The 19370-nt window shown below is 40.9% G+C and overlaps 10 protein-coding genes across 14 annotated transcripts; 8 read left to right on the forward strand and 2 right to left on the reverse strand.

Moving 5' to 3' along the window:
• Nucleotides 1–6: 6 nt before the first annotated feature.
• LOC145703823 (ubiquitin carboxyl-terminal hydrolase isozyme L5-like) lies at nucleotides 7–2060 on the forward strand. The gene is made up of 5 exons (XM_081781220.1): nucleotides 7–213; nucleotides 988–1263; nucleotides 1310–1572; nucleotides 1622–1772; nucleotides 1819–2060. Exons 1-5 carry the CDS (start codon nucleotides 19–21, stop codon nucleotides 1879–1881), a joined length of 948 nt encoding a protein of 315 aa, XP_081637346.1. The 5' UTR covers nucleotides 7–18; the 3' UTR covers nucleotides 1882–2060.
• LOC145703834 (uncharacterized) lies at nucleotides 221–928 on the reverse strand. Its single transcript, XM_081781233.1, has 3 exons — nucleotides 819–928; nucleotides 542–705; nucleotides 221–491 (listed from the first exon to the last, which is right to left on the reverse strand). The coding sequence occupies exons 1-3, from the start codon at nucleotides 884–886 to the stop codon at nucleotides 256–258; spliced, it is 468 nt and encodes a 155-aa protein (XP_081637359.1). The 5' UTR covers nucleotides 887–928; the 3' UTR covers nucleotides 221–255.
• A 28-nt stretch (nucleotides 2061–2088) lies between the features above and the next one.
• On the forward strand, nucleotides 2089–3754 carry LOC145695408 (exosome complex component RRP43-like). 2 transcript variants are annotated; one of them, XM_081772397.1, is made up of 4 exons: nucleotides 2089–2391; nucleotides 2436–2618; nucleotides 3221–3557; nucleotides 3598–3754. In XM_081772397.1, the coding sequence occupies exons 1-4, from the start codon at nucleotides 2112–2114 to the stop codon at nucleotides 3632–3634; spliced, it is 837 nt and encodes a 278-aa protein (XP_081628523.1). In that variant the 5' UTR covers nucleotides 2089–2111; the 3' UTR covers nucleotides 3635–3754. The 2 variants fall into 2 exon arrangements, with proteins under 2 accessions (XP_081628523.1, XP_081628530.1); XM_081772404.1 differs by having other exon boundaries at nucleotides 2436–2597.
• A 1503-nt stretch (nucleotides 3755–5257) lies between these two features.
• On the forward strand, nucleotides 5258–8071 carry LOC145711614 (uncharacterized). The gene is made up of 6 exons (XM_081789307.1): nucleotides 5258–5394; nucleotides 5439–5547; nucleotides 6039–6161; nucleotides 6207–6299; nucleotides 6341–6964; nucleotides 7675–8071. The coding sequence occupies exons 2-6, from the start codon at nucleotides 5500–5502 to the stop codon at nucleotides 7996–7998; spliced, it is 1212 nt and encodes a 403-aa protein (XP_081645433.1). The 5' UTR covers nucleotides 5258–5394; nucleotides 5439–5499; the 3' UTR covers nucleotides 7999–8071.
• On the forward strand, nucleotides 8072–10071 carry LOC145711603 (uncharacterized). The gene is made up of 3 exons (XM_081789295.1): nucleotides 8072–9083; nucleotides 9124–9812; nucleotides 9856–10071. The coding sequence occupies exons 1-3, from the start codon at nucleotides 8094–8096 to the stop codon at nucleotides 9989–9991; spliced, it is 1815 nt and encodes a 604-aa protein (XP_081645421.1). The 5' UTR covers nucleotides 8072–8093; the 3' UTR covers nucleotides 9992–10071.
• A 98-nt stretch (nucleotides 10072–10169) lies between these two features.
• Nucleotides 10170–12193, forward strand: LOC145712132 (betaine-homocysteine S-methyltransferase-like). The gene is made up of 3 exons (XM_081789820.1): nucleotides 10170–10328; nucleotides 10390–10686; nucleotides 11638–12193. The coding sequence occupies exons 1-3, from the start codon at nucleotides 10229–10231 to the stop codon at nucleotides 12093–12095; spliced, it is 855 nt and encodes a 284-aa protein (XP_081645946.1). The 5' UTR covers nucleotides 10170–10228; the 3' UTR covers nucleotides 12096–12193.
• Nucleotides 12194–12381: 188 nt separating this feature from the next.
• Nucleotides 12382–13711, forward strand: LOC145712133 (uncharacterized). The gene is made up of 7 exons (XM_081789821.1): nucleotides 12382–12504; nucleotides 12549–12699; nucleotides 12740–12801; nucleotides 12842–13060; nucleotides 13101–13302; nucleotides 13342–13421; nucleotides 13463–13711. Exons 2-7 carry the CDS (start codon nucleotides 12624–12626, stop codon nucleotides 13709–13711), a joined length of 888 nt encoding a protein of 295 aa, XP_081645947.1. The 5' UTR covers nucleotides 12382–12504; nucleotides 12549–12623.
• A 1169-nt stretch (nucleotides 13712–14880) lies between these two features.
• Nucleotides 14881–15714, forward strand: LOC145707249 (FK506-binding protein 2-like). Its single transcript, XM_081784746.1, has 3 exons — nucleotides 14881–15365; nucleotides 15430–15481; nucleotides 15524–15714. Exons 1-3 carry the CDS (start codon nucleotides 14914–14916, stop codon nucleotides 15692–15694), a joined length of 675 nt encoding a protein of 224 aa, XP_081640872.1. The 5' UTR covers nucleotides 14881–14913; the 3' UTR covers nucleotides 15695–15714.
• Nucleotides 15715–15901: 187 nt separating this feature from the next.
• Nucleotides 15902–16844, forward strand: LOC145712134 (uncharacterized). Its single transcript, XM_081789822.1, has 8 exons — nucleotides 15902–15953; nucleotides 15999–16091; nucleotides 16136–16215; nucleotides 16254–16307; nucleotides 16352–16408; nucleotides 16480–16523; nucleotides 16591–16627; nucleotides 16705–16844. Exons 1-8 carry the CDS (start codon nucleotides 15902–15904, stop codon nucleotides 16726–16728), a joined length of 441 nt encoding a protein of 146 aa, XP_081645948.1. The 3' UTR covers nucleotides 16729–16844.
• LOC145699901 (uncharacterized) lies at nucleotides 16521–18972 on the reverse strand. 4 transcript variants are annotated; one of them, XM_081777185.1, is made up of 8 exons: nucleotides 18850–18972; nucleotides 18679–18764; nucleotides 17996–18636; nucleotides 17744–17944; nucleotides 17556–17661; nucleotides 17242–17480; nucleotides 17002–17197; nucleotides 16521–16965 (listed from the first exon to the last, which is right to left on the reverse strand). In XM_081777185.1, the coding sequence occupies exons 3-8, from the start codon at nucleotides 18264–18266 to the stop codon at nucleotides 16890–16892; spliced, it is 1089 nt and encodes a 362-aa protein (XP_081633311.1). In that variant the 5' UTR covers nucleotides 18267–18636; nucleotides 18679–18764; nucleotides 18850–18972; the 3' UTR covers nucleotides 16521–16889. The 4 variants fall into 4 exon arrangements, with proteins under 4 accessions (XP_081633311.1, XP_081633302.1, XP_081633297.1 ...); XM_081777176.1 differs by having other exon boundaries at nucleotides 16521–16956; nucleotides 17711–17944; XM_081777171.1 differs by having other exon boundaries at nucleotides 16521–16959; nucleotides 17711–17944.
• Nucleotides 18973–19370: the final 398 nt, after the last annotated feature.

Raw genomic sequence — 19370 nt, forward strand, 5'->3', positions numbered from 1 at the left:
TTTCAGAATTTGAAAAAAATGGACGCCGGTGAATGGTGTCTGCTCGAATCCGACCCTGGCGTTTTCTCGGCTTTGATCCGCGAGTTCGGATGCACTGGTGCTCAGGTGGACGAACTCTGGTCTTTGGACGCTGAAAATTTTGAACCGTTGGGCGAGGTCTTTGGCTTGATCTTCCTTTTCAAATGGGATGGAAAGAAAGAAACCGCCTCAAAAGTAAGTAAATAGGTATTTTATTATTCAAACAGTTATTTTTTTTCACTCGCGGTCGATAAGTTTCGTTACAGTGCCACAAACAGTATGAAGGTGCTGGAAAACGGGCTTTTTCGGAACTCGGTCGTCTTTCAGCGTCGCGTTCATTTTCTTTCGGTATTCGGAATAGCAGCCTGGTTTTTTGGCGAAAGTAGGCATCACCAAAGACGAACCTATTTTTGGAAGCTTGACTGGTTTGTCAGCACTGTGCGAGTGAGGAGGAATCGTGATAAAATTGCGACCTTGAGAATGATTTTTTGAATTATGATAAGATTCATGAATCTTGTCTTACCTAGTTTTCTAGCGATGGCGTTTTGCGCTCGCTCTTCTTTGTTCGGACAGCTTCCTACTCGGCCAGGGTAGTCGAGTCTTCGGCCTTTTTCAGCGCCAGTATAGGGGATTCCTTCCTGGACGCCGTGAGTTTTGTGACGCGCTTTCCACGAATCTCGAATCGTACCTTTTTATGAATTCAAAAGCTACCCTTTTATATGATAAACAACGTCGACATTCCTTTTATAATGGGACCTGAAACTTTCAGGCTGAAAGGGATGAACTTTTTTGAACTCATTCCTTCAGTTTTGATAGACCTGGCCCAAAAGTTGTGCCAGTAAACGTTCATGTTGATATCCCGCGCCATTTTTACGAATATCACCCTTTTTTACAACAAAATCAAAACTGACCTTCTCCCGCGTCTTTTCCTCTTACAAACAGAACCGTTCTAGAAACACATTTTTCTAGGGCAAGGTCGTCAACGACATGGAGCACGAGAACCTCTTCTGGGCGCAGCAAGTGATCAACAACGCGTGCGGCACACAAGCTTTGATCTCGATTTTGCTCAACATTCACGGCAATAAAATCACTCTCGGCGAGGAGTTGGAGAATTTCCAAAATTTTACGATTGGAATCGACGGCGAGTCCAAAGGCTTTGCCCTTTCCAACGCCGAGGGCATCAGAAAAGTGCACAACTCCTTCTCCAAACAGCAGCTTTTTGAACTTGAAGAGCCAAAGAATCAGGTACTTCATCAACAAATACGAGGATTTGACTGAAAACCGTTTCTAGGAGAAAGAACTTCCTTATCATTTCGTATCATTCGTGCCCGTCAACGGACGATTATGGGAGCTCGACGGCCTCCAAAAAGGCCCAATTGATCATGGAGAGATCTCATGCGAGAACTGGATTGACGCTGCTAGACCCGTTCTCCAAACAAGAATGGCGCAATACCAAGAAGGAGAGGTCCATTTCAACTTGATGGCCTGTTGTGAGGATAGACTAGTTAGATTGGAGAAGAAGCTTGCTGCGGAGACAATGGACTTTCCAAAAAGGTAAGATGCAAATTGTTAGATGAATCGCTAACACATGAGTCTCTTCCAGCCAAATTCAAATGGAAATCGAAACCGAGAAAGAAAAGAGACTGACTTGGGACAAGGACAACGCCAGAAGAAAGCATAATTTTATGCCTATGGTTGTTGAGATCCTAAAGCAAATGGCTGAAAAGGGAAATCTCGTTTCTCAGGTCGAAAAGGTAAACCATTATTTCTCTAGCTCATCGTTTGACTACCAGTTTGAAGGCTGAAGAACGTACTAAAGAAGCCATCGAAAGAAGGAAAAAGCTCAAGGCCGCGAAGCAATAAAAGAAAATCGCGCCATCTAAAATTTCTTCAACCTCTTTTTTTCAACCAACAAAACATGTATCGCCCCACATTTTAAGTATTATTTCGAAAAGTTCAACTCATCTTCTCTATCACTTCTTTTTGGAGAAATCTTGATCTGCCAGTTTTGACGAAAAACAAGAAAAAATGTTACAAAGTTACTCAAAGTTTTGGAAATATTCTTCTTCAAAAGAAGGAGAGAGTGAAAGAAAATGTTGTCGGTAGAGCAGTTGAGCAAGCAAATCGCGGACATTTGCCCAGAAGATCATCTGAAATCGTTTCTGCAGCGTGATGTAAGGCCAGATGGTCGAAGTCTTGACGAGCTTCGCCCTCTTGTGTTGGCTAAAAATGTCGCTCCGACTGCGGACAGCTCCGCGATGATCAGACTTGGCAATACAAAGGTCATCTGTGGAATTACAGCAGAAACGATCAAGCCTGCAGCGGCTACACCAACTGATGGATCGTTTAGTGTGAATTTTGAATTTTCACCAGGTAGGCTTGAAAATTTCGACCCCTTTTCAAAACCGTATTTCAAGTTTGTTCGCCTAATGCGAAAGCAGGACCGCCGAATGAAGTAGCACAGACGATGTCGATCTTTTTGGACGGAATTTTGAAACAAGTTTTCGACAACAACCAGTTGTGCATTGAGCCGGATGTGTTAGCTTGGACGCTTTTTATTGATGTGTACTGCCTTGAAGGTAGTTTCGTTGATTTTTTCTGTAAGCCTTTGATGAGTTACCATAAGAATTTTTCGGCCAAAAAAAATTTTTTTGAGATAGTGGCATATTCTTAAAGCCCATAAAAAACTAGCCAGAATCACAAAATTCTAGGGCAAGGTGACGTCATTATGACGTCATCCAGCTCATTTGAAAATTTTATCTTTGGAACGCTTTTTAGAGCCAAAAACGTTTTTGAATTCTTATTTTCTCAGCGGATTCGGATTCCTCATGAAAAACTACGTGGGGACCCGGGCTCAAACCATCATTACCAACCGGTTCTAGTGTCAGGTAATTTTCGAAACCGGTCGGTTAGAAAAATAAACCTCGGGTCCCCACGTAATTTTTTCTGCCTAACAACATGCTATAAGCAGAAAATTATATTTCTGACGATAACCGCCTCAAAAAGCGTTCCAAAGTTTCATGAATTTGGACCCTTTTCGGACATTTATTAATCATAAATGACGTCATAATGACGTCATTGAGCCCTAGAAAATTGGGGATCGACGTATTTTGACATGGGCTTTCAGAACATGCCATTATCTCAAAAAATTGTTTTCGGCCGAAAAATTCTTATGGTAATTCATCCTTTATTAATTTTTAAGACGATGGAAACGTAACGGACGCTGCCATGATGTCCGTTATATCCTCCCTCCGAGATCTGAAGCTACCAGAAATCACGATAGACGAAGAAACGGCGAAGCCAGTCGTAAATGTAGAGAAAAGCACTCCAGTCTCATTGAAAATGATTCCCGTTTCGACTACGTATGGAGAATTCAGTGGAATATTACTCCTCGATCCTACTGCTCGAGAAACGGAACTCGGAAGCTCGCCAATTACAGTCGTTTGCTCGGAAAAGGGCGCTCTGTTGTGCTTCAACAGATCTGGTGGTTCTCCACTTTCGCAAGAACAGGTCGCGGCGGCCATTGAGAATTCAAAAAGGTTTTAGCCTTCGTGATGACTGGAATTAATAGTGTTTTAGGAGGTCTTCGACGATCTATGATCAGTACTTTGCTTGAAATTGCGTCGCGTCAGATTCATTAAATCAGATTTTGGCCCCCACGATTTGGTCGGGTCCAAGAATGTTTGATCATCCCTCACAGATGATCTTTATCATCTCAAAAAGGATACAGTCTGTTACAAAACCAGCTGAAATTATGATTTTCAGAATGATTACATCCTAACCGAAAATCGAAGATGTCGAAAACGTTTTCTGCCTTGCTCGCACTCTCCAAGCAACTGGAGGAGAAGAGCGCCGGGCTAGCTCTTGAATGTCTTCACGCTGCTACTCTTCTTGAGAACACATCTGCCGAGGAAAAGGCATGCTCGAATTATTTGCTCGGCGAGCTGTTGCTCAAAACCGCTCAAGAGCCACTGGACTCGAAGCAGTTTTTCTTGGCTTCTATTGAGGCTTCTCAGGAAGGGTTCACCTCAAGGTCTTTCTTCTTAGCGTTTTTCGAATTTAAACCCTCAAAAAGACAATAATAAAAACAGACCTCTCCAGCCGCCAGTATCTTCTCCGCTCGCTCGAGAAATTATCCGGACTTTTACCTATTTCCGAATCGACCATCATTTTATCCGATATCCTTTCAAAACACAACGAGGACGACACATTCCTGGCGAAGCTATTTTTCAGCTTTCTCGAAATATTCGCGAATTGCGGAGCTGACAGATTGCTCCAAGTGATGACACTGTTCAAATGCGAGCCGATTGCAACTTTGCGGAGGAAATCAGAGTACATCGACATTTTGATTAATTTATCCAACGCCTTGGTAATCATCCACAAACAAGTTAAAACGAACCGTTTTTAGCTTATTTTGAAAAACTACTGCCGTGCTCATGAAAATTTATTCCACGATATTCTCGACGAAGCTGAGAATAAACTCCACTCAACAACGATTGATCAAGCGAGAAAAGCTTCTTTGAAAATTTATCTTCACTGTCTAAGAGTAAGAATCATCCTTCCTCTCCTTATTTGAGCTAAAAAATCAGATTATGAACGTCCTGACATGGGGAATTCCCGAACGCGGGGATAGAAAAACTGGCAAGAGTTTGAAGCAGTTTCACCAGGAAATCATCGCATACAGTCAGCTACAAGAAGAACCAACAACTGAATCAGATCTTAACTCGTAAGTTTCAGCCATCTTCCCAGAGATAAACTAACTCCGTTAGATTTTTCTGGCTAAAGAAAGAAGAACTAACTGCCCTTGGTTATCTCATCACTGTAATTCATTCCGTCAGATTTGGAAATATCGACAAAGCGATCAAATACAGTGAAAGAACGCTCAATCAAGTTTCCACTAATCAGAGGTAGCAATTTTTTAAGACTCTATTAATCATTTCAAGTTTCTTCAATGACAACCTGCGGATCCTGACCCTCGAGTACCTTGCACAGTGTAAATTGATAATTGGCGAGCCCCTTGAATGCGTAAAAATCATTTCTGAACTCTCGAATCTTGCTCAAAGCGGGTCGCATCCATCGAAAATTAGCCAGGTTTGTTCCTTTTGAATACTCCATCTCAAAGAGGATTTTAGATGCATTCTTTGATCGCTTTCCTTGCAATGAGTTCGAATCAGAAAGAAACTGCGCTCAAGCATTTCCAACTGGCCTTGGAAGCTAAACCTGAGAACGAATCCTTCGTCAAACTATGCATCAGCTTCGCGAAGGGCGCTCCGCTCGATCCTAGTTTTCGAATGAAGAAAGTGTTCCTTTGAATGCGATCACTCACTTGATTTCTGGATATGCGCAGTTCAGTCAAAAAGACCACGATTCTGCAAAGTATGGAGAAATCATTGACACATGTTTTCAATACTTGTTTTTAGGAGAACATTTCGAGATGGAGTGAAAGTATCCAACGCACAGGACATCAAGAGTTTGACGGCAATGTACCTCCTTCTTCTTGGAGAAATTTTCATATCGACTTCAAGTGATGTAAGTTTTTGGGTTTTTGTACGATGATCGATGTAGACAGACGAGATTGAAGTTACCGCCCATCAGGGTTGGGCCGAGGCCCATCATCAGTGAATTTGGGTCGACTGTAGATCCGGTGCCCAAAACGTAACAGGAGCGTCGGAGCAATAGCCACCGTGATGTTTTTGTGATAACGTTTAGTGGGTCAAAATAATTTTGTGTAGACATATTCAACGTGAATCTTATGGTGTCCTTCAGAGTTAGTTCAATGCCCACCCGCATTATTCCAGTAATTACGAACGAGGTTCCATTTTCAGTAATTTTGCGAAGACGCTGCCACGGTTTTATAAATAGGCAGATGAGAATTTCTATGAGATCAGTGGGATAGATTCCTCTTTCACGATGCGTTCAGAGGTTCATTTGATGTGCTTTGGGTAGTCGTCCTATCTCCACTGCCGACAGATCATGAAAAATACCACATGATCCTTAGGGTTTGCTAATTATGGTTTCAGGGCTACATGACAACTGTAAAACAGGCGCGGCAAATGGCTGCGAAAATTCAACATGAATCGTTATTAGTCTGGGCAAATCGGTTGAGCTTGTCGTCTGGGAATTCAGCCGACCCGGATTTTCAGGTTTTTCACACCATAATCCTAAATTTTCATCTAAATCATATTTAGAAAATCCAAGAGGAATTAGCCAAGCTTGAATCAAAAAGAGCATCAGATGAAGCTGCAATTAGAGAATCAGCACTCGCGAAAACTCTTTTCAACGTAAGATTTTCCCGATGATTTATCTATTATCTATCGTTCAGTGGACTTCTATCACGGAACTTCCGAAAATCCAAGTTGATGCACAAGTCAAGGAGGAAGCGAAACCAGAAATATCTCAACAAATTTCTAACGGCTCAAGTTCTGATTTGCAGCCTCAAAATGTTAAGCAAAACCATGCTCTTGTCGACCAAGAAATCGACAACATGATTTCAAAGATGGAAGGAGGGACCTCAATGATGGGCCCTCCCAGCGAGCGGCCTCCTCCGTCTCCGGCAGCGCAGTCGCCTCGTCCAGTTGCTTCTCCTCGCCCGCCTCCAGTAGTTTCCCCGAATGTTTACCAGAATCAGCCCGTCAACTCTCCCGTTCAATACAACACGCAGACACCCTCGCCGATGAGCCAACCCACCACGCCTCACTCGCCGTTCCAGCCAGTTCACTCTCCACTGAATCCAACATCACCGCATCAATCCCAGCAAGCTCAAATGGGTGCAATGATGCAACAGGGCCAGTTCAATAACCAAAACCACTCGCCGAGTATCTCACCACATCACCCTTCCCCGTCTATTTCTCCCAAAATTCCTATCAACCAACAGAATATGATGGGCCAGCAGAAATTGATGCCTCAAAATGTTGCTCCAACTCAAAGTCTCAATACAGGATTCTCCGTAAGATAGATCTTTCAACGTGTTTTTTTTAAGGGTATAGTAATCGCTCAGGCCTACTTTGAGCTCGTACTCTTCAGCACCTGTAAGTAGTAAAAATTGCCTAAATGGCTAGAAATAAAGATCTATCTAAGATCTTACTATTGACAAGAGCTTTTTTTGAAATTCCATCATTTTTACCACGTGACAACCCCTTAAAGTTGGCATCTCGGCCAAAATAGGCTATATAAACGGCCGAACTCCTCGGAAGTTTTCAATAAGGTCCAGAATCTTTTTTAGTGGATTATGTAGATCAGACCCTTATCTTAAAACTGACAAGAGCTTTTTTCGATTACTTAATTTTTTCTTACAAAATTTTTTCGAAAATCGATAGTATCCATTTTTGACCTAAACAACCACCTTAATTGCCCTGAGGGCACTGCCCAAACTCCACCGTTTTTATATCAGATTGAAGCCCTGAACATAAGCTTTCTAAAAATGTGTCATATGAAGCCCCTCGGAAGCTTCTAAAAATGGTCAAAAATTTGCTTATGGGCAAAATGCATTAAATTTCGCCAATTTCAGTCACAATTTCCAGGAAACCGGTTGAAATAGAGATACAGCTCATAAGGACCTTTTCGTTCAGAATTTCATGAGGATTCTAAAAATCGACTCAGACAAAAAATTTGAGACTTGGCAAAGAGCGATGACTATACCCTTAAGTTTATTTTCAGGGAATTAGTCCAAACCAAAACAACTTCGGGAACGGCCATTTCCAGCCCCAGCCAAACCCGATCCAGCAGCAAGTTCCGATGACACAGCATAACTACAATCCATTTTCCCACACAAATATAATCGGCAATCAACAAGCGCCGATGGCCAATGCTCAGCCGCTTGCTCCTCAACAAATGAATACAGGCAACGGTCATCTGCCGGGGCATGGTTTCCAAATGCAGCCGCAAGGAGCCCCGATGCAGCCTGGTTTTTATCCTAATATGTTCCCTAAGAATCAACCCAACGCACAAACTAACCATCCCTTCCCCAACCATTTCCAGTAAAGTTTTATTCCCTGATTTTCCTTCTTTCCATACTTCTGTTTTTGAATACTGATCTACTGCCGATCTCAAATAATCCTGATGTTATCAATTTTAGAATGCTACTACCTGTCAAAGATTATGTTGCAATACCGATAAGATATCGACAGGAAGCAGAGACAAGAGGAATTCCGGACAGAGACACAATACTAGAAGCAAAGGGATATACAGAATGCCGCATCTGCAAAGACTGTGACGAATCGGCGCCTAACGTTAGAATAGACGAGTACAACCTGCATATATTCAAACATCACCAAGTTCTTGCTAATTTATTATACTATTCGAAGTATACCCACTGGATCAACACGCCTCAGCTCAAGATTCACTGGCAGAAGGAAAACAATCAAACTTTGAAGAAGCTGAAAAGATGGTACACTCAAGTGCGAAGACCCGAATGTGGCCGAGCCCTCGACGAGATGATGCTGGAGTACGAAAAGGTCCTCAAAGAGCCGTTCATCAAGGAGAAAGAAAATCAGTACGTAGCGAGAAATGCCTTCACGAGAATGCTGATACGGGAAGAGTTTCAAATAAAGGAGGAGATTGGAGATCCTCCCGCTGTTGCCCCTGGACCACTTTCTGATAGAAACGCCAGAAGAGCGAAACTGATAGAATATTACAAGAACAAAGCGAAGAAAGCAAATGAACCAATCATTATTGATAGTAAAGAGAGCACAGATCCTGTCATCATTGTCGATGAAAAACCAGCAAAGCCGAAGAAGAGACCGAAGAAAGTTTCAGCTCCTACGGAGCCAGTTGTAATCCTTGATGACAGCGATGAAGAGCAACCTCCGTCGACAGAAATGGACACGATGGATGATGATATTCCGATTACAAAGCTGCTTGAGAAAGGAGCAAAGATGGTCAACAAGATTGAAGAGAAACTCTCAGAAGAGACCCCGAAATCAAACGGCCCGAAGATTGTTCTAAAAGATGTCAATGACAACAAAGACTTCTTTGCAGTTCAAAATAGACCACCTCTTAATTGTCCGAGCGAGTCTTCTGACTCATCATCGGAATCAGAAGTAGAAGTGGCTCCAGTTGTCCCGAAGGTACAGGAAGTCAAATATTTGAATTATAACAACTCCTTAGTTTGTATCAGCATATCCAGATAAGGCCTCACAAAGTGAAGCGCCGAAAAGAAAGCGTTTGTTCGAAGAGCCATCTCCAGTTGTTAGTAATGGTGTCTTTGATGTCAATAAACCTGGAACATCAAAACTTACTCTTCCTGTGCACGTAAATTCCGGAAGCAATAATCCAGTGAAGAAACCAGCAAAAGCCTCAAAATTGTCTCAACGATTTGCTTCGCTAAAAGAGGATTCTAATAAGAAATTCGCTGATAGAGGGCTAGACATGTCGAAGTCAAGGCTAAACGAGCTGAACCCAGAGAAGAAAATTCCATCGTTGAAGGTTTATTCAGAAACAAATCCAAGCTCAAAAGACAATTCCACAGAAAATTCTTCATACAAGCCAATGTCAATAAGTGCCGTCAAAAATCAAAAGATGAAGGAGAAACAAGGCAAAATAAGGGCAAAGAGAGAAGACGGCTTGATTAAGGTTTACTCCGAGCCGCTTGGAAAGGACCCACGTTCCATGAAAAAAGTAATGCAGCATCTGAATAATGGACACAACCTTTGGTTTCTCTGCCCTCTGTCAAACAAGAAGATAGTCACTCCAGTAAGGGGCGCAAAGTGCAAACATGGGTCGACATTCTGTTACCAACAATTCAAAAGAAAAGAACTGAACAGACCAACATGTCCACTCTGCAGTATGAAATTCGAGTAAGCTTCTTTTTCTCCTTAGCTTCTTATAAGCTTATTTTAGTAAGAATAATCCGCTGAAAATCTGTTCATTCACAATGTCGCTGATGAAGGACTATCCAAACTTTCTCCAAGTTCGCCAGATCAATGATGGAGGGTTGAAAACAAAAATCGTTGGGGCTAAACTAGCGGACTCTTAATATTGCTTCTATCAATCTTTTGTATATACTCGCAATTTTTTTCAAATAAAATGCAAAAACTGGAAAACTTATATTTGTCATTTTATTTACGATATGACAAATCGTTGTGTCTCGATCGTAAAGGGCATCTTTTCAGAGAAATAGATGTGGAATCAAGCCAGGCTTTCTATCGCATTAGACTGAGATAATGAAACATTGTTGAAAAAGCATTCGTTAGTGAAAATTATTGATGGAGGCATGGGCACGGAACTTGTGCGTTGTGGCGTTGAAGATGTTGACAAGCACAAGCTGTGGTCGGCATTGGCCAATGTTGAGTTCCCTGATTCTGTAGTGCAAGGCAAGATTCACCAAATTATGAAAACATCTATCTTTTTCTAATTTTTAACCACTATAATTAGCCCACAAGAATTTTATCAACGCTGGAGCCGATATCATCATCACAAATACTTATCAATCGAACCAGCCACTGCTCATGAGTGAGCTGAAGATATCAAGAGAGGAAGCAGACAACCTGCTTCTAAAAACTCTTGATCTTGCTCGTGAAGCAGCAGGGCCGGGCACAATCGTTGCGGGATCAATTGGACCCTATCCGGACTGCCCAGCTTCCGAATACAACCCGGAGTATTTGAAAAGGATTAGTTTCGAGGAGCTTTACGAGTGGCATCGCCCGAGATTCGAGATCTTGGCAAAGGAGAGTTTTATATTGCAGAATTCAGATCTTCTTGACCCTGAATAAAACCTTACAGAGTTCAAAAGTCGACATTCTCGCGTGTGAAACAATGCCTGGAATAAAAGCAGGGTGGCTATTTTGGACAAAATTTTGGGGTCTAGCCATCCAATTTCCATCCAATAAATTTTGAGTCGGAACTATCCATCCAAAATCCAACCCAATCCAATTATTACCCAATTCCCCAAGAATCCCCAATTCCAATAAGATCCAATTGGATTTCCAATTTTTCCAAGGCTTTTAGTACTTTGAAAAGAAGCGAAACAGTTAGTTTCTATCCGAAAGGAGGATCAACATAGCCAAAAGAATGATTTTTTATCCGAAATTTTTCATTTTTATCATGAAAATGACCCTTCTTTGCATAGTTAAGCGATACAGTGAAAACTCAAAATTTGCCCACTCGAAATTTGGCCGGTTTTGGTCGAAATTGACTGATTTAAGAATCTGAAAAAGACTCAAAAATTGGCCGCTTTTTCAATAATAGAAAATTTTGGATCAAAATTGCGCCTAAATTATGCTATTCCTGGGCATTTTTAGCTTTTTTAGACTGTTAAAATTATTTAAAATGACTAATTTCTAAAATAAATGTCTTCAAACAAGCAAAAATTTGAATTAAATTGTTCAAAAACGTGAAAATCATGCCCATTTTCGAAAATTTGGAAAATTTGCTTCTTAGAAGTGGACTCTTGGCTATCCGGTAAAAAACTCAAAATTTGGCCGCTTTTTTCTTGAATAAGGATCTAAAAACCGGCCAATTTTTGAGTTTTAACTGTATATATTTTATTGGATCCAATTCCCCAATTTCCCCCAATTGCCCAATTTTTCCCAACAAAATCCGGTACCCTGGCCATCCAAATTCCATCCAAACCTTATTGGATTGGATCAATCCAATTCCAACTAACCCCCAAATCCAAAATAGCCACCCTGATAAAAGAAGCTCAAGTTTTTCTCAAACTCCTGTCTGAAGTCAAAAAAGAAGCTTACATATCGTTTACTTGTCAGAAGGGCACAACAAATGCTGGAGAATCCTTTTCTGATATTGTGAATATGCTCAAATCTGAGAAGCCGGACAATTTGAGAGGAATTGGAATCAATTGCTCTGAGCCTGATGTTGTCGACGAATTCGGTACTGTCATGAAGGCAAACTTTCCAGAACTGACCTTGATTTGCTATCCAAATACGGGAGAGACCTGGACGAACAACGCTGGTGAATGGGAAGTTGAATCAAGCCAGTGGGGTGGAACTAGAGCTGACCTTGCCTCTTACGTACCAAAGTGGCTTGAAGTCGGATTCAAATGGATCGGTGGCTGCTGCAGAGTTGAACCTAAGGACATTTCAAAAATTGCAAACATTGTCAAGAACAACACTGAACAATAAACTAATCAAACGAACTTTTTGAATCCAATGCAAGAAATATTATAACTCGCATTTTCTTACAATGAGTAGACTCGCTCAAGCAAGCCACGTGCGAAGATCTGCGCGGGGAGTCAGTTAGTTTGACAATTTTGAAGCAATTAGCTTTAGCGACCTGTGATCTCGCCACGATGCTCTGATTCAAAACGCGCGCGTTTTACAGTTGAGCATCCAAGGTCAACGCCTTTCTTGAGCTCTTTTACGACTCTGATGCATCCAAAAACTTGATAAGAAGGAAAGAGAAAGGAAGGAAATGAGCAATCTCGTTCGAAGGAGAGGTTTTAATTGAGAATTGATGAGGATTTAAAATTTGGAACATTGAATAAAAAACCTTTTAAGCCCATCAGTCGCCAGTTTAGACATTGAATGCCCAGTAAGCTCTCGAATTGAAATCACGATGCTCAATAAGATTTTAAGATATGTACAGATACATACGACCGTCCACGATTTCTTCAATGCTATCATTCATTCTGCACAAATTGTTTAGTTCAAATGGTCGAAGCCCAGCACAACCGAAATTTAATCACGTGTCCTCTTCGCTGCGATCAACGGACCATCCTTCGAGAAGGTTTTCGTTGGTCTTTTCTTGGATTAAAATGATTGTTTAGGAGGAATATTTACACTGCCACTTGACAGATTTAAAATGAGCATAATTGAGACGCTATCCGAGGTAACTTTCAAAATCCTCGATCGAAATAAAAATATTCAAGCCGTCCATTGACGAAAATGTATGCAGAAATCACGACGAAAGAATCAAGCATTTTTGCCGCGATTGCAACGAGCTCATTTGCTCAGAGTGCGTTTTGGACAGTCATTTGGGACACAAGAGCTCGAAGTTGGAGAAAACCTTAGCAACGGATTTGGGAAGAAAGCTAAGGAAGATTGTCGAAAGTGTTTCGGACGACGATGCTGCGAATAGAATGCTTGAGGTTTGTGTCGCTGATCGTTTCTAGTTCATATCGCTCTTAGGGAGTTATATCAAGAAAGACAACAAACGTGATCAGAAAAAGTAAACTTGAGGAAGAAGGAAGGATACTGGAAGAAAAGCTTGATGCGCTTAATGAAGAGTTAGAAATTGTAGAAAATGAGCTCGAGAGAGACGAAAATTTGACGGAAACGTTATCGACGAATTTGAAAGAGTTTGTCAGGTCATCAGAAAAAGCACTGAAAGGTTAAGAACGATAATTATTCATTCTATGGAGATTTGTAGATCTTGACGAAGAAAGACTCAAAGTCGACCAATTCGTTGGGAAATATTGCAATGCTCTGAAGTCATATCAGATGTTTGAGGTACCGGAACAGTTGTGAATTCCTTATAATTATATTTGTAGGAGTTTCAACCTATTCTTAACCCTAATTCTCGAGTGAAGGGGCTTGGAAAATCAAGATCAAATTTTATTTTCACCCTTTCAAGCGTGATACTTCTGATATCGATTGCTTTATTTTATCTTTTGGAAGATAAGATATATTCCTTCTTCGACGACACTAGCGAAGACATAGAAGAAATTCCGGACGAAGAAGCAACCGAAGAAATTAGCTTTTTAAGAAAAAGGGTTTACACGGAGCTCCTACAATTCTAATTTCTATTGCATGTGGCTAACCCTAAACGTAGTTATGTCCTGCTACACTACCGTAGAATGTGGTAATGAATAAATAGACGAAATGATCGTATGCGTTTATTTGTGGAGATTAAGTGTTAGATTCTGTACTCTTTCTTCAAAATGTCGACAATATCACTCTCACTGGTCGTTTTGTCTGGCCAAATTTTCTTCGGGTGGTCTTTTACATCGCCAAATTGCATATTGTCGAGGCCGGGGTCCTCAATAAGGGATTGGTTAACATCGTTGTGGAGTTTCCAGAGCCAGATAATGAAATCATTATTGGTTTTTATACGAGTTGGATCACGTCTAGGCAAGTCGCTCTTTGTCAACCCGATTCTTTCCATAAAGTCCTTACGGCAGCCCACACACGGAAAATGAACAGTAATAAAATCTGACATCATTGACGCATACTCAGCAGGTTTTGAAAAGTCTTTTGATCGGCCAGGCCCATAAATAGTCATGACGTGCAGGAGTTTCCACATGCCACAAGGACCTCTTCGCTTAGCTCGATTTTCGCTAGAAAATGTTTGAACGAATATAGCATGAAAAAACTTACGAGTGGCAATCAACCCAGTTCACCCAGCGATTCAGCCCAGAATTTCGATAATTGAAATAGTCCTCCTCAAACCAGTCATCTGTAAATTTACTGACATCATTTGGAGACGAAAGCTCGCTGAAATCTTTAACTATTCGAAGTAGATCCGTAGAAGCAACCTCCCTCAAAACGAGCAAAGCTTCATTGAAAAACGTTTGAGCAATCTGTAAGTCTTCTTTCGATCTTGTAGTATTCGCTATTTTACTTTAAATTGTAACGTCTTTTCACTTACAGAAATAAGGTACTCACTCAAACAGCCAAAATATTGCAGAGCTTACATCTTCTACGCTTACCATTTTCTCTTTATAACCCGGAAAGGTGGGCTTTAAATGAGTTCTGAGTGTGCCAACTGAATTTTTATGAGCTTCTCATCATCATCACCAATAATTCTGAATGCCAAGTTTCTCCAAAAGTACCCAATCTATCAAACTTTCGAGCTGTTAGAACCCATAGGAATTTCCTGAAAACTTTATCTCACGTCTTAATATTTGTTGTTTATCCATTGTCACCTTGAAGCTCAGCGCTGACGTGGATTAGGCACAATCTACGGGCACAAAAAACCATAGGATACTTTTTGAAAGAGAGCATGAAGATTTCAAGCTTTCTTTTGTTCTCAAGCTCCTCTGCATCTCTCTTCGGCTGGTTTGGCGGAAAGAAGAAAGATGTGGTCATTCAAACCGAAGTTTTGAGAGAAAAAGATTGTAAGCGAAAGACGAAAAATGGCGACCAGCTTTTTGTTCATTTCTGGGGCATGAAGACTGTCGGCGGAGATGTTTTTCATACAACCTGGACAGATCGTTTCAAAGACGACAAAATAGCAGTTTACAACAAGCCATACAGATTTCAACTTGGCCTCGGCGAGGTGATCGACGGGTGGGAAATGGGGCTGAAGAATATGTGCCCGGGTGAACGTAGAAGGCTTTTTATTCCCGCTGACTTGGCTTATGGAGAGAAAGGAGGCGGTACTCCTGAAATGCCGGGAGGAGATGTCATTTACGATGTGGAGCTGGTTCATGCTGAACAGGGGCCAAGACATCCAGGAAATCGGCTCGTTATACACACAATTTTTAATCATAAGTAAGTCTATTTCAAGCCAATTGATAGAAGTGTTTGATCTAATGGACCTTGACAAAAATGGCTACCTCACTCACAAGGTAACGTAAATTGTGTCTCTTCAATTTCGAACTTTCCAAAAGGAAATATCAAAATTCATCCACGAAGAGCTCAAGAAACAAGGGGAGCTGAATCAAGTCCCTCATCACGAAGAACTGGCTATGGTGAAAGATATACTTTCGCAAGAAGACAAAGACCGAGACGGTCGAATCTCACGAGTGGAGTTTTCCGGAGAAGCTCACCGAGAGTTTTAGTCACATCATTTTTACTTGAATAAAAATAAACATGTAATAATCTTCGTATTTGAGAATTTTCTTTCATTTTCTTTCACTGAGCAATTCTAATATGCATGACGTGATGCTGCTTCTCACACATATCCAAGTTATAATTATTCCGCTAAAATATGCTACTGATGGAAAGGGGGTATAAAGTCGGCAAAAAACTTTATTTTCTCATAAAATATGATGTTGAGAGATCTTGTTAAAAACGTCAGTAGCGTCCTCTTATTTGGCCGTAAGCATATATTCATTTAATCAGATGGTTGCATAGAAATTCTAGAGGCTGCTTCATATGCCTTTGGCCCTCCACCATCAGCGCTCGACCCCTACCAACCATCAGAATACGTTGAATATGGTCCCGCTGGGCTAGAGAGTAGGTCTGCTAAGGTAATGCAAGATATGAAAATGAATGATAAGCTCGATCCGACCCAAATGACCGCGTTTTCATCCCTTATATATTCAAACGATCGTATCATGCTGATGAGGACGATAATTTGGTAATTTGGTTTGCACGAACTTTGAGTATTATTTTTAGGGCATCGACGATCCTGCAGACCTTCACGACTCTTCTGCCGATCCTCCTTCTATGGTTAGTAATAATATATTAGAAATTCTACTAGAAAATTAATTCAGTGGTCTGAGCTATTCAACCATTTCTCCTCAATGAAATCCAAGCGCGGAGCTTCACAGGTAAATTTACAGCTATCATTCCTTGTCCTTTCGGATCTTTACAGATTAACTTTTTCTCAACCTTTGCGTAGTATTATTTGCTCCACTTTGGCATGCCCGGCGTAAGCTCCCGCAGGTACAATCGCATTAGAGTTTGAACAGTAAACGCGAAGTTACTACTAAAAATTTCTAACCAAATTTAGCATCGGAAAGCCACAGCAGCGAAATTTTGACTTTGCCGTAAGTCCGGACCAAGTGTGGTCCGAAATGGTCAAGGGGCGGTTAATGCCTTCCTAAAATCAACTTTTCCTTCCTAGAAGTCTCGTCGCTTCTTCGAGTAATCGCACGATTACGAAACTTCTTCAGTTTTATTCTTTCTGATTTCTTCTTCTTTTTTTATCTCCTCTCTTCTTTTATTTTCCTGCAACTGCTCAGACTTGAATCACAGAAAAATATCATCGCGTTCGTCAAAACTTTTTGCAACGTTTTTAATGACTTTTATTCATAATTTTTTTGGTGAGGGAAGACTTTTGGATGTTTTTGGCCTTGCACGAAATGATCCAGCCGGGCTGCTAAAGCTATTTCATCTGGAAAGAGTTGTTGAAGTCGGTTACCTTGAGCATTCGGATTCAGTTAGATGCGAGCCTGGTAGATAGTTCTCGTTGTCTGCGGTCCTTGGTTCTTCATTGATTCTCACCTCTGTTGTCGAGACATAGCTTTGCTGGACATTCGAACTAGCAACAACGTATCCATCATCATCAAGAGTTATCTTGCTTATGCTGTGCCCAGAGCTGGTAGTCTCGGATGCATCTTGTTTAAATAATGTATACACGTTTATATTTTTATAACCAAACCTTGAGGATGATAAGATGCACTTATTTCAGACGGCTCGTAGTTGCTATTAGTTGCTGTTTGAAAGCGTTCTTCTTCCGGAGCGGGATTAATGTAATTGCCATTGTTGATTCCATAAACGAGATGAGGAGCCTGGCTTTCGGAGAAAAACCTCTGTCTACCATTTTCCATTCGAGTGCCAGAAAACGGATCATTTTCTTCATTAGGTTCACCACCATCGTAATTTTGATTCTCTTTTGATGTGATAGTAAAATCTTAGTCATAATTCTGCCAAGGACGGATAAAATTAGTATCGTCCTATTACATTCCTAGAGAGTCAATGAGCATTTGATTGTGGATTGACCTGGCTGAATGGCCACTGCCACTGCCACTGGAAGAGTATGAACGTCTTTCAGGGGAACTCGTACTTGGCCGGGGCCATGCTTAATAATGTCATTTAATTTGAATATTGATGTCAAAGCATTAACTAACCATATGTGCTTCCTGGCCCAATATAAATATTACCTGGTCTTTGAGAGATCGTAGGTAAAGTGGCTCTACGAGGTCCAAAAATATTAACTAGTTTCTCAATTTCTTCCTTGATTTCGCGGACTTGCTTTGTTTCAAAAATATAGAGCGTTCGGTTTGTTAGTCCCCATGATTTCAGACCAGCTTTGTATGTTGGCAGTTTGGACGGATTTCTAGCGATGAAGGAGAAGTAGTTTTCTTTTTGAATGGTCATAGATTTATTTGTACTTGTATAATTGAATTGCTTACCTTGATAATTGTATTGCCCAGTATGATTGCTTTCAACGCATAATTCGCGGCCTGTTTTTGTCTCGATGAATTTCATGCACCAGCAGCGCTGTTCTCTTGATAAAATTAAATTCGTCTTCACTTCGACGCAGAACATTTGTCCGAAGCCATCTGTCGACACATCTTCGTCATTTAGTATCTTCTCTACTTCTGTTGACAGTTCATATTCTTGGGAAGACTTCAATGCTTCCACATAGTATCTGAGCGTTGCTTTAATTTTTTTATTCACCATCGATGCTCATTCTTAAGAACTCCAATCTAAGAAAAATATTTGCGATTGAAATTTTAATGAAAAACTCTTTGGATTGCTTCGAAAAGTGCAGCGCTTCTTGGAGCTCCAAAAGCATAAATTGCTCGTGTTTCACAGGCGAAATTCGGGGGTGATATTTCTTCTGGGACTTTAGTTATTATGAGAAGAGTTGTTCCAACAATTTGTGCTTTTGAAGTATTTCGGACGAGGAAGGTTACTCGGTCATTTCTGGCAGTTTCTATACGAATTCTTGCTCGTTCAATACTGATTGAACACAGTGTTCTTTGTTGTCTTCTTACTGTCGTTCCGAAAATATCTCGAAAGTCATACCTTCGCTGCATTAATTCATGAGCTAAACAATGCAAAATAAAGGCGCATTTGAAAATGTGCTTACGAAGATCAGCTGGATTTCTTAGAAGACCAGAAGCGACTTCAAACAAATCATTGTGGTAAGGCTGGGCTATCTCACGCGTGCTGCGTCTTTCGGAGGATAGACTCTTTCACATGAATTTTTGAGGCGCTCAATAGCGATTCATGATCAGAAACAAGTGAATCTTATCCGCACCTGAGTTTAATAAAGCCATAGTAAACTACATCCTGAAATCTTCTATGAAAGTAATCTCTGTCCAAGCTCATTTGGGTCCACTAAGTCATACTACGATGTAGCTTCAGGACGTTTATTTGCCTGAAAAAAGGCAATTACGACTTCATGAAGGTGGGCGGAAGACAATAGACTCTATTTATCGTCAGACTTATGGTATTTTTTCTCTCAGTCACAATAGGATTATAGCAGAAGTGTAAAGGTCTCAATTCTGACTCAAAAGAAACTTCATAAAAAAGGGAAAGATCGTTAATACCGTAATTTAAGCCGTAGACTTTAGTTTATCATTGATAAATCATCAATTAGACTGCAGTACAGTTTGCTCTTGTTAGAAACTCATGATAATACTTTATTTTGTATGGAGGCTGTATCATACAGCACAGTCTCTTGGTAGCTTGGTCGAAAGGATGAACTTCATCATGAAGGCTGTATGAAGAAAGGTAGAAGACGCGGCGAAAACAGGGTTCCAGGTCGGGGAAAACGCG

This window comes from Oikopleura dioica, chromosome 1, assembly GCF_907165135.1.
Source record: "Oikopleura dioica chromosome 1, OKI2018_I68_1.0, whole genome shotgun sequence".
Taxonomy (NCBI): Eukaryota; Metazoa; Chordata; class Appendicularia; order Copelata; family Oikopleuridae; genus Oikopleura; species Oikopleura dioica.

What these genes read in the sequence shown, in the direction of transcription:
- LOC145703834 (XM_081781233.1), bottom strand. Translation starts at nt 886, where the DNA reads ATGGCGCGGGATATCAACATGAACGTTTACTGGCACAACTTTTGGGCC. An exon ending in AGGTCTATCAAAACTGAAGG is followed by an intron (nt 706 to 818) that starts AATGAGTTCAAA and finishes TTCATAAAAAGG; the next exon opens with TACGATTCGAGATTCGTGGA. An exon ending in CGCCATCGCTAGAAAACTAG is followed by an intron (nt 492 to 541) that starts GTAAGACAAGAT and finishes ATCATTCTCAAG; the next exon opens with GTCGCAATTTTATCACGATT.
- LOC145711603 (XM_081789295.1), top strand. Translation starts at nt 8,094, where the DNA reads ATGCTACTACCTGTCAAAGATTATGTTGCAATACCGATAAGATATCGA. An exon ending in TGGCTCCAGTTGTCCCGAAG is followed by an intron (nt 9,084 to 9,123) that starts GTACAGGAAGTC and finishes ACAACTCCTTAG; the next exon opens with TTTGTATCAGCATATCCAGA. An exon ending in CTCTGCAGTATGAAATTCGA is followed by an intron (nt 9,813 to 9,855) that starts GTAAGCTTCTTT and finishes AGCTTATTTTAG; the next exon opens with TAAGAATAATCCGCTGAAAA.
- LOC145712134 (XM_081789822.1), top strand. Translation starts at nt 15,902, where the DNA reads ATGATGTTGAGAGATCTTGTTAAAAACGTCAGTAGCGTCCTCTTATTT. An exon ending in TAGCGTCCTCTTATTTGGCC is followed by an intron (nt 15,954 to 15,998) that starts GTAAGCATATAT and finishes TAGAAATTCTAG; the next exon opens with AGGCTGCTTCATATGCCTTT. An exon ending in TGGTCCCGCTGGGCTAGAGA is followed by an intron (nt 16,092 to 16,135) that starts GTAGGTCTGCTA and finishes ATGAATGATAAG; the next exon opens with CTCGATCCGACCCAAATGAC.
- LOC145703823 (XM_081781220.1), top strand. Translation starts at nt 19, where the DNA reads ATGGACGCCGGTGAATGGTGTCTGCTCGAATCCGACCCTGGCGTTTTC. An exon ending in AGAAAGAAACCGCCTCAAAA is followed by an intron (nt 214 to 987) that starts GTAAGTAAATAG and finishes ACATTTTTCTAG; the next exon opens with GGCAAGGTCGTCAACGACAT. An exon ending in TTGAAGAGCCAAAGAATCAG is followed by an intron (nt 1,264 to 1,309) that starts GTACTTCATCAA and finishes AACCGTTTCTAG; the next exon opens with GAGAAAGAACTTCCTTATCA.
- LOC145695408 (XM_081772397.1), top strand. Translation starts at nt 2,112, where the DNA reads ATGTTGTCGGTAGAGCAGTTGAGCAAGCAAATCGCGGACATTTGCCCA. An exon ending in TAGTTTCGTTGATTTTTTCT is followed by an intron (nt 2,619 to 3,220) that starts GTAAGCCTTTGA and finishes TTAATTTTTAAG; the next exon opens with ACGATGGAAACGTAACGGAC. An exon ending in GCCATTGAGAATTCAAAAAG is followed by an intron (nt 3,558 to 3,597) that starts GTTTTAGCCTTC and finishes ATAGTGTTTTAG; the next exon opens with GAGGTCTTCGACGATCTATG.
- LOC145711614 (XM_081789307.1), top strand. Translation starts at nt 5,500, where the DNA reads ATGTACCTCCTTCTTCTTGGAGAAATTTTCATATCGACTTCAAGTGAT. An exon ending in CAGCCGACCCGGATTTTCAG is followed by an intron (nt 6,162 to 6,206) that starts GTTTTTCACACC and finishes AATCATATTTAG; the next exon opens with AAAATCCAAGAGGAATTAGC. An exon ending in GTCTCAATACAGGATTCTCC is followed by an intron (nt 6,965 to 7,674) that starts GTAAGATAGATC and finishes GTTTATTTTCAG; the next exon opens with GGAATTAGTCCAAACCAAAA.
- LOC145712133 (XM_081789821.1), top strand. Translation starts at nt 12,624, where the DNA reads ATGGTCGAAGCCCAGCACAACCGAAATTTAATCACGTGTCCTCTTCGC. An exon ending in TAATTGAGACGCTATCCGAG is followed by an intron (nt 12,802 to 12,841) that starts GTAACTTTCAAA and finishes AAAATATTCAAG; the next exon opens with CCGTCCATTGACGAAAATGT. An exon ending in ATCAGAAAAAGCACTGAAAG is followed by an intron (nt 13,303 to 13,341) that starts GTTAAGAACGAT and finishes GGAGATTTGTAG; the next exon opens with ATCTTGACGAAGAAAGACTC.
- LOC145712132 (XM_081789820.1), top strand. Translation starts at nt 10,229, where the DNA reads ATGGGCACGGAACTTGTGCGTTGTGGCGTTGAAGATGTTGACAAGCAC. An exon ending in CCCTGATTCTGTAGTGCAAG is followed by an intron (nt 10,329 to 10,389) that starts GCAAGATTCACC and finishes CACTATAATTAG; the next exon opens with CCCACAAGAATTTTATCAAC. An exon ending in CGAGATCTTGGCAAAGGAGA is followed by an intron (nt 10,687 to 11,637) that starts GTTTTATATTGC and finishes AATCCAAAATAG; the next exon opens with CCACCCTGATAAAAGAAGCT.
- LOC145699901 (XM_081777164.1), bottom strand. Translation starts at nt 18,266, where the DNA reads ATGGTGAATAAAAAAATTAAAGCAACGCTCAGATACTATGTGGAAGCA. An exon ending in TGGGCAATACAATTATCAAG is followed by an intron (nt 17,945 to 17,995) that starts GTAAGCAATTCA and finishes CCATTCAAAAAG; the next exon opens with AAAACTACTTCTCCTTCATC. An exon ending in TGCATCTTATCATCCTCAAG is followed by an intron (nt 17,198 to 17,241) that starts GTTTGGTTATAA and finishes TATTTAAACAAG; the next exon opens with ATGCATCCGAGACTACCAGC.
- LOC145707249 (XM_081784746.1), top strand. Translation starts at nt 14,914, where the DNA reads ATGAAGATTTCAAGCTTTCTTTTGTTCTCAAGCTCCTCTGCATCTCTC. An exon ending in GAACAGGGGCCAAGACATCC is followed by an intron (nt 15,366 to 15,429) that starts AGGAAATCGGCT and finishes AAGCCAATTGAT; the next exon opens with AGAAGTGTTTGATCTAATGG. An exon ending in ATGGCTACCTCACTCACAAG is followed by an intron (nt 15,482 to 15,523) that starts GTAACGTAAATT and finishes ACTTTCCAAAAG; the next exon opens with GAAATATCAAAATTCATCCA.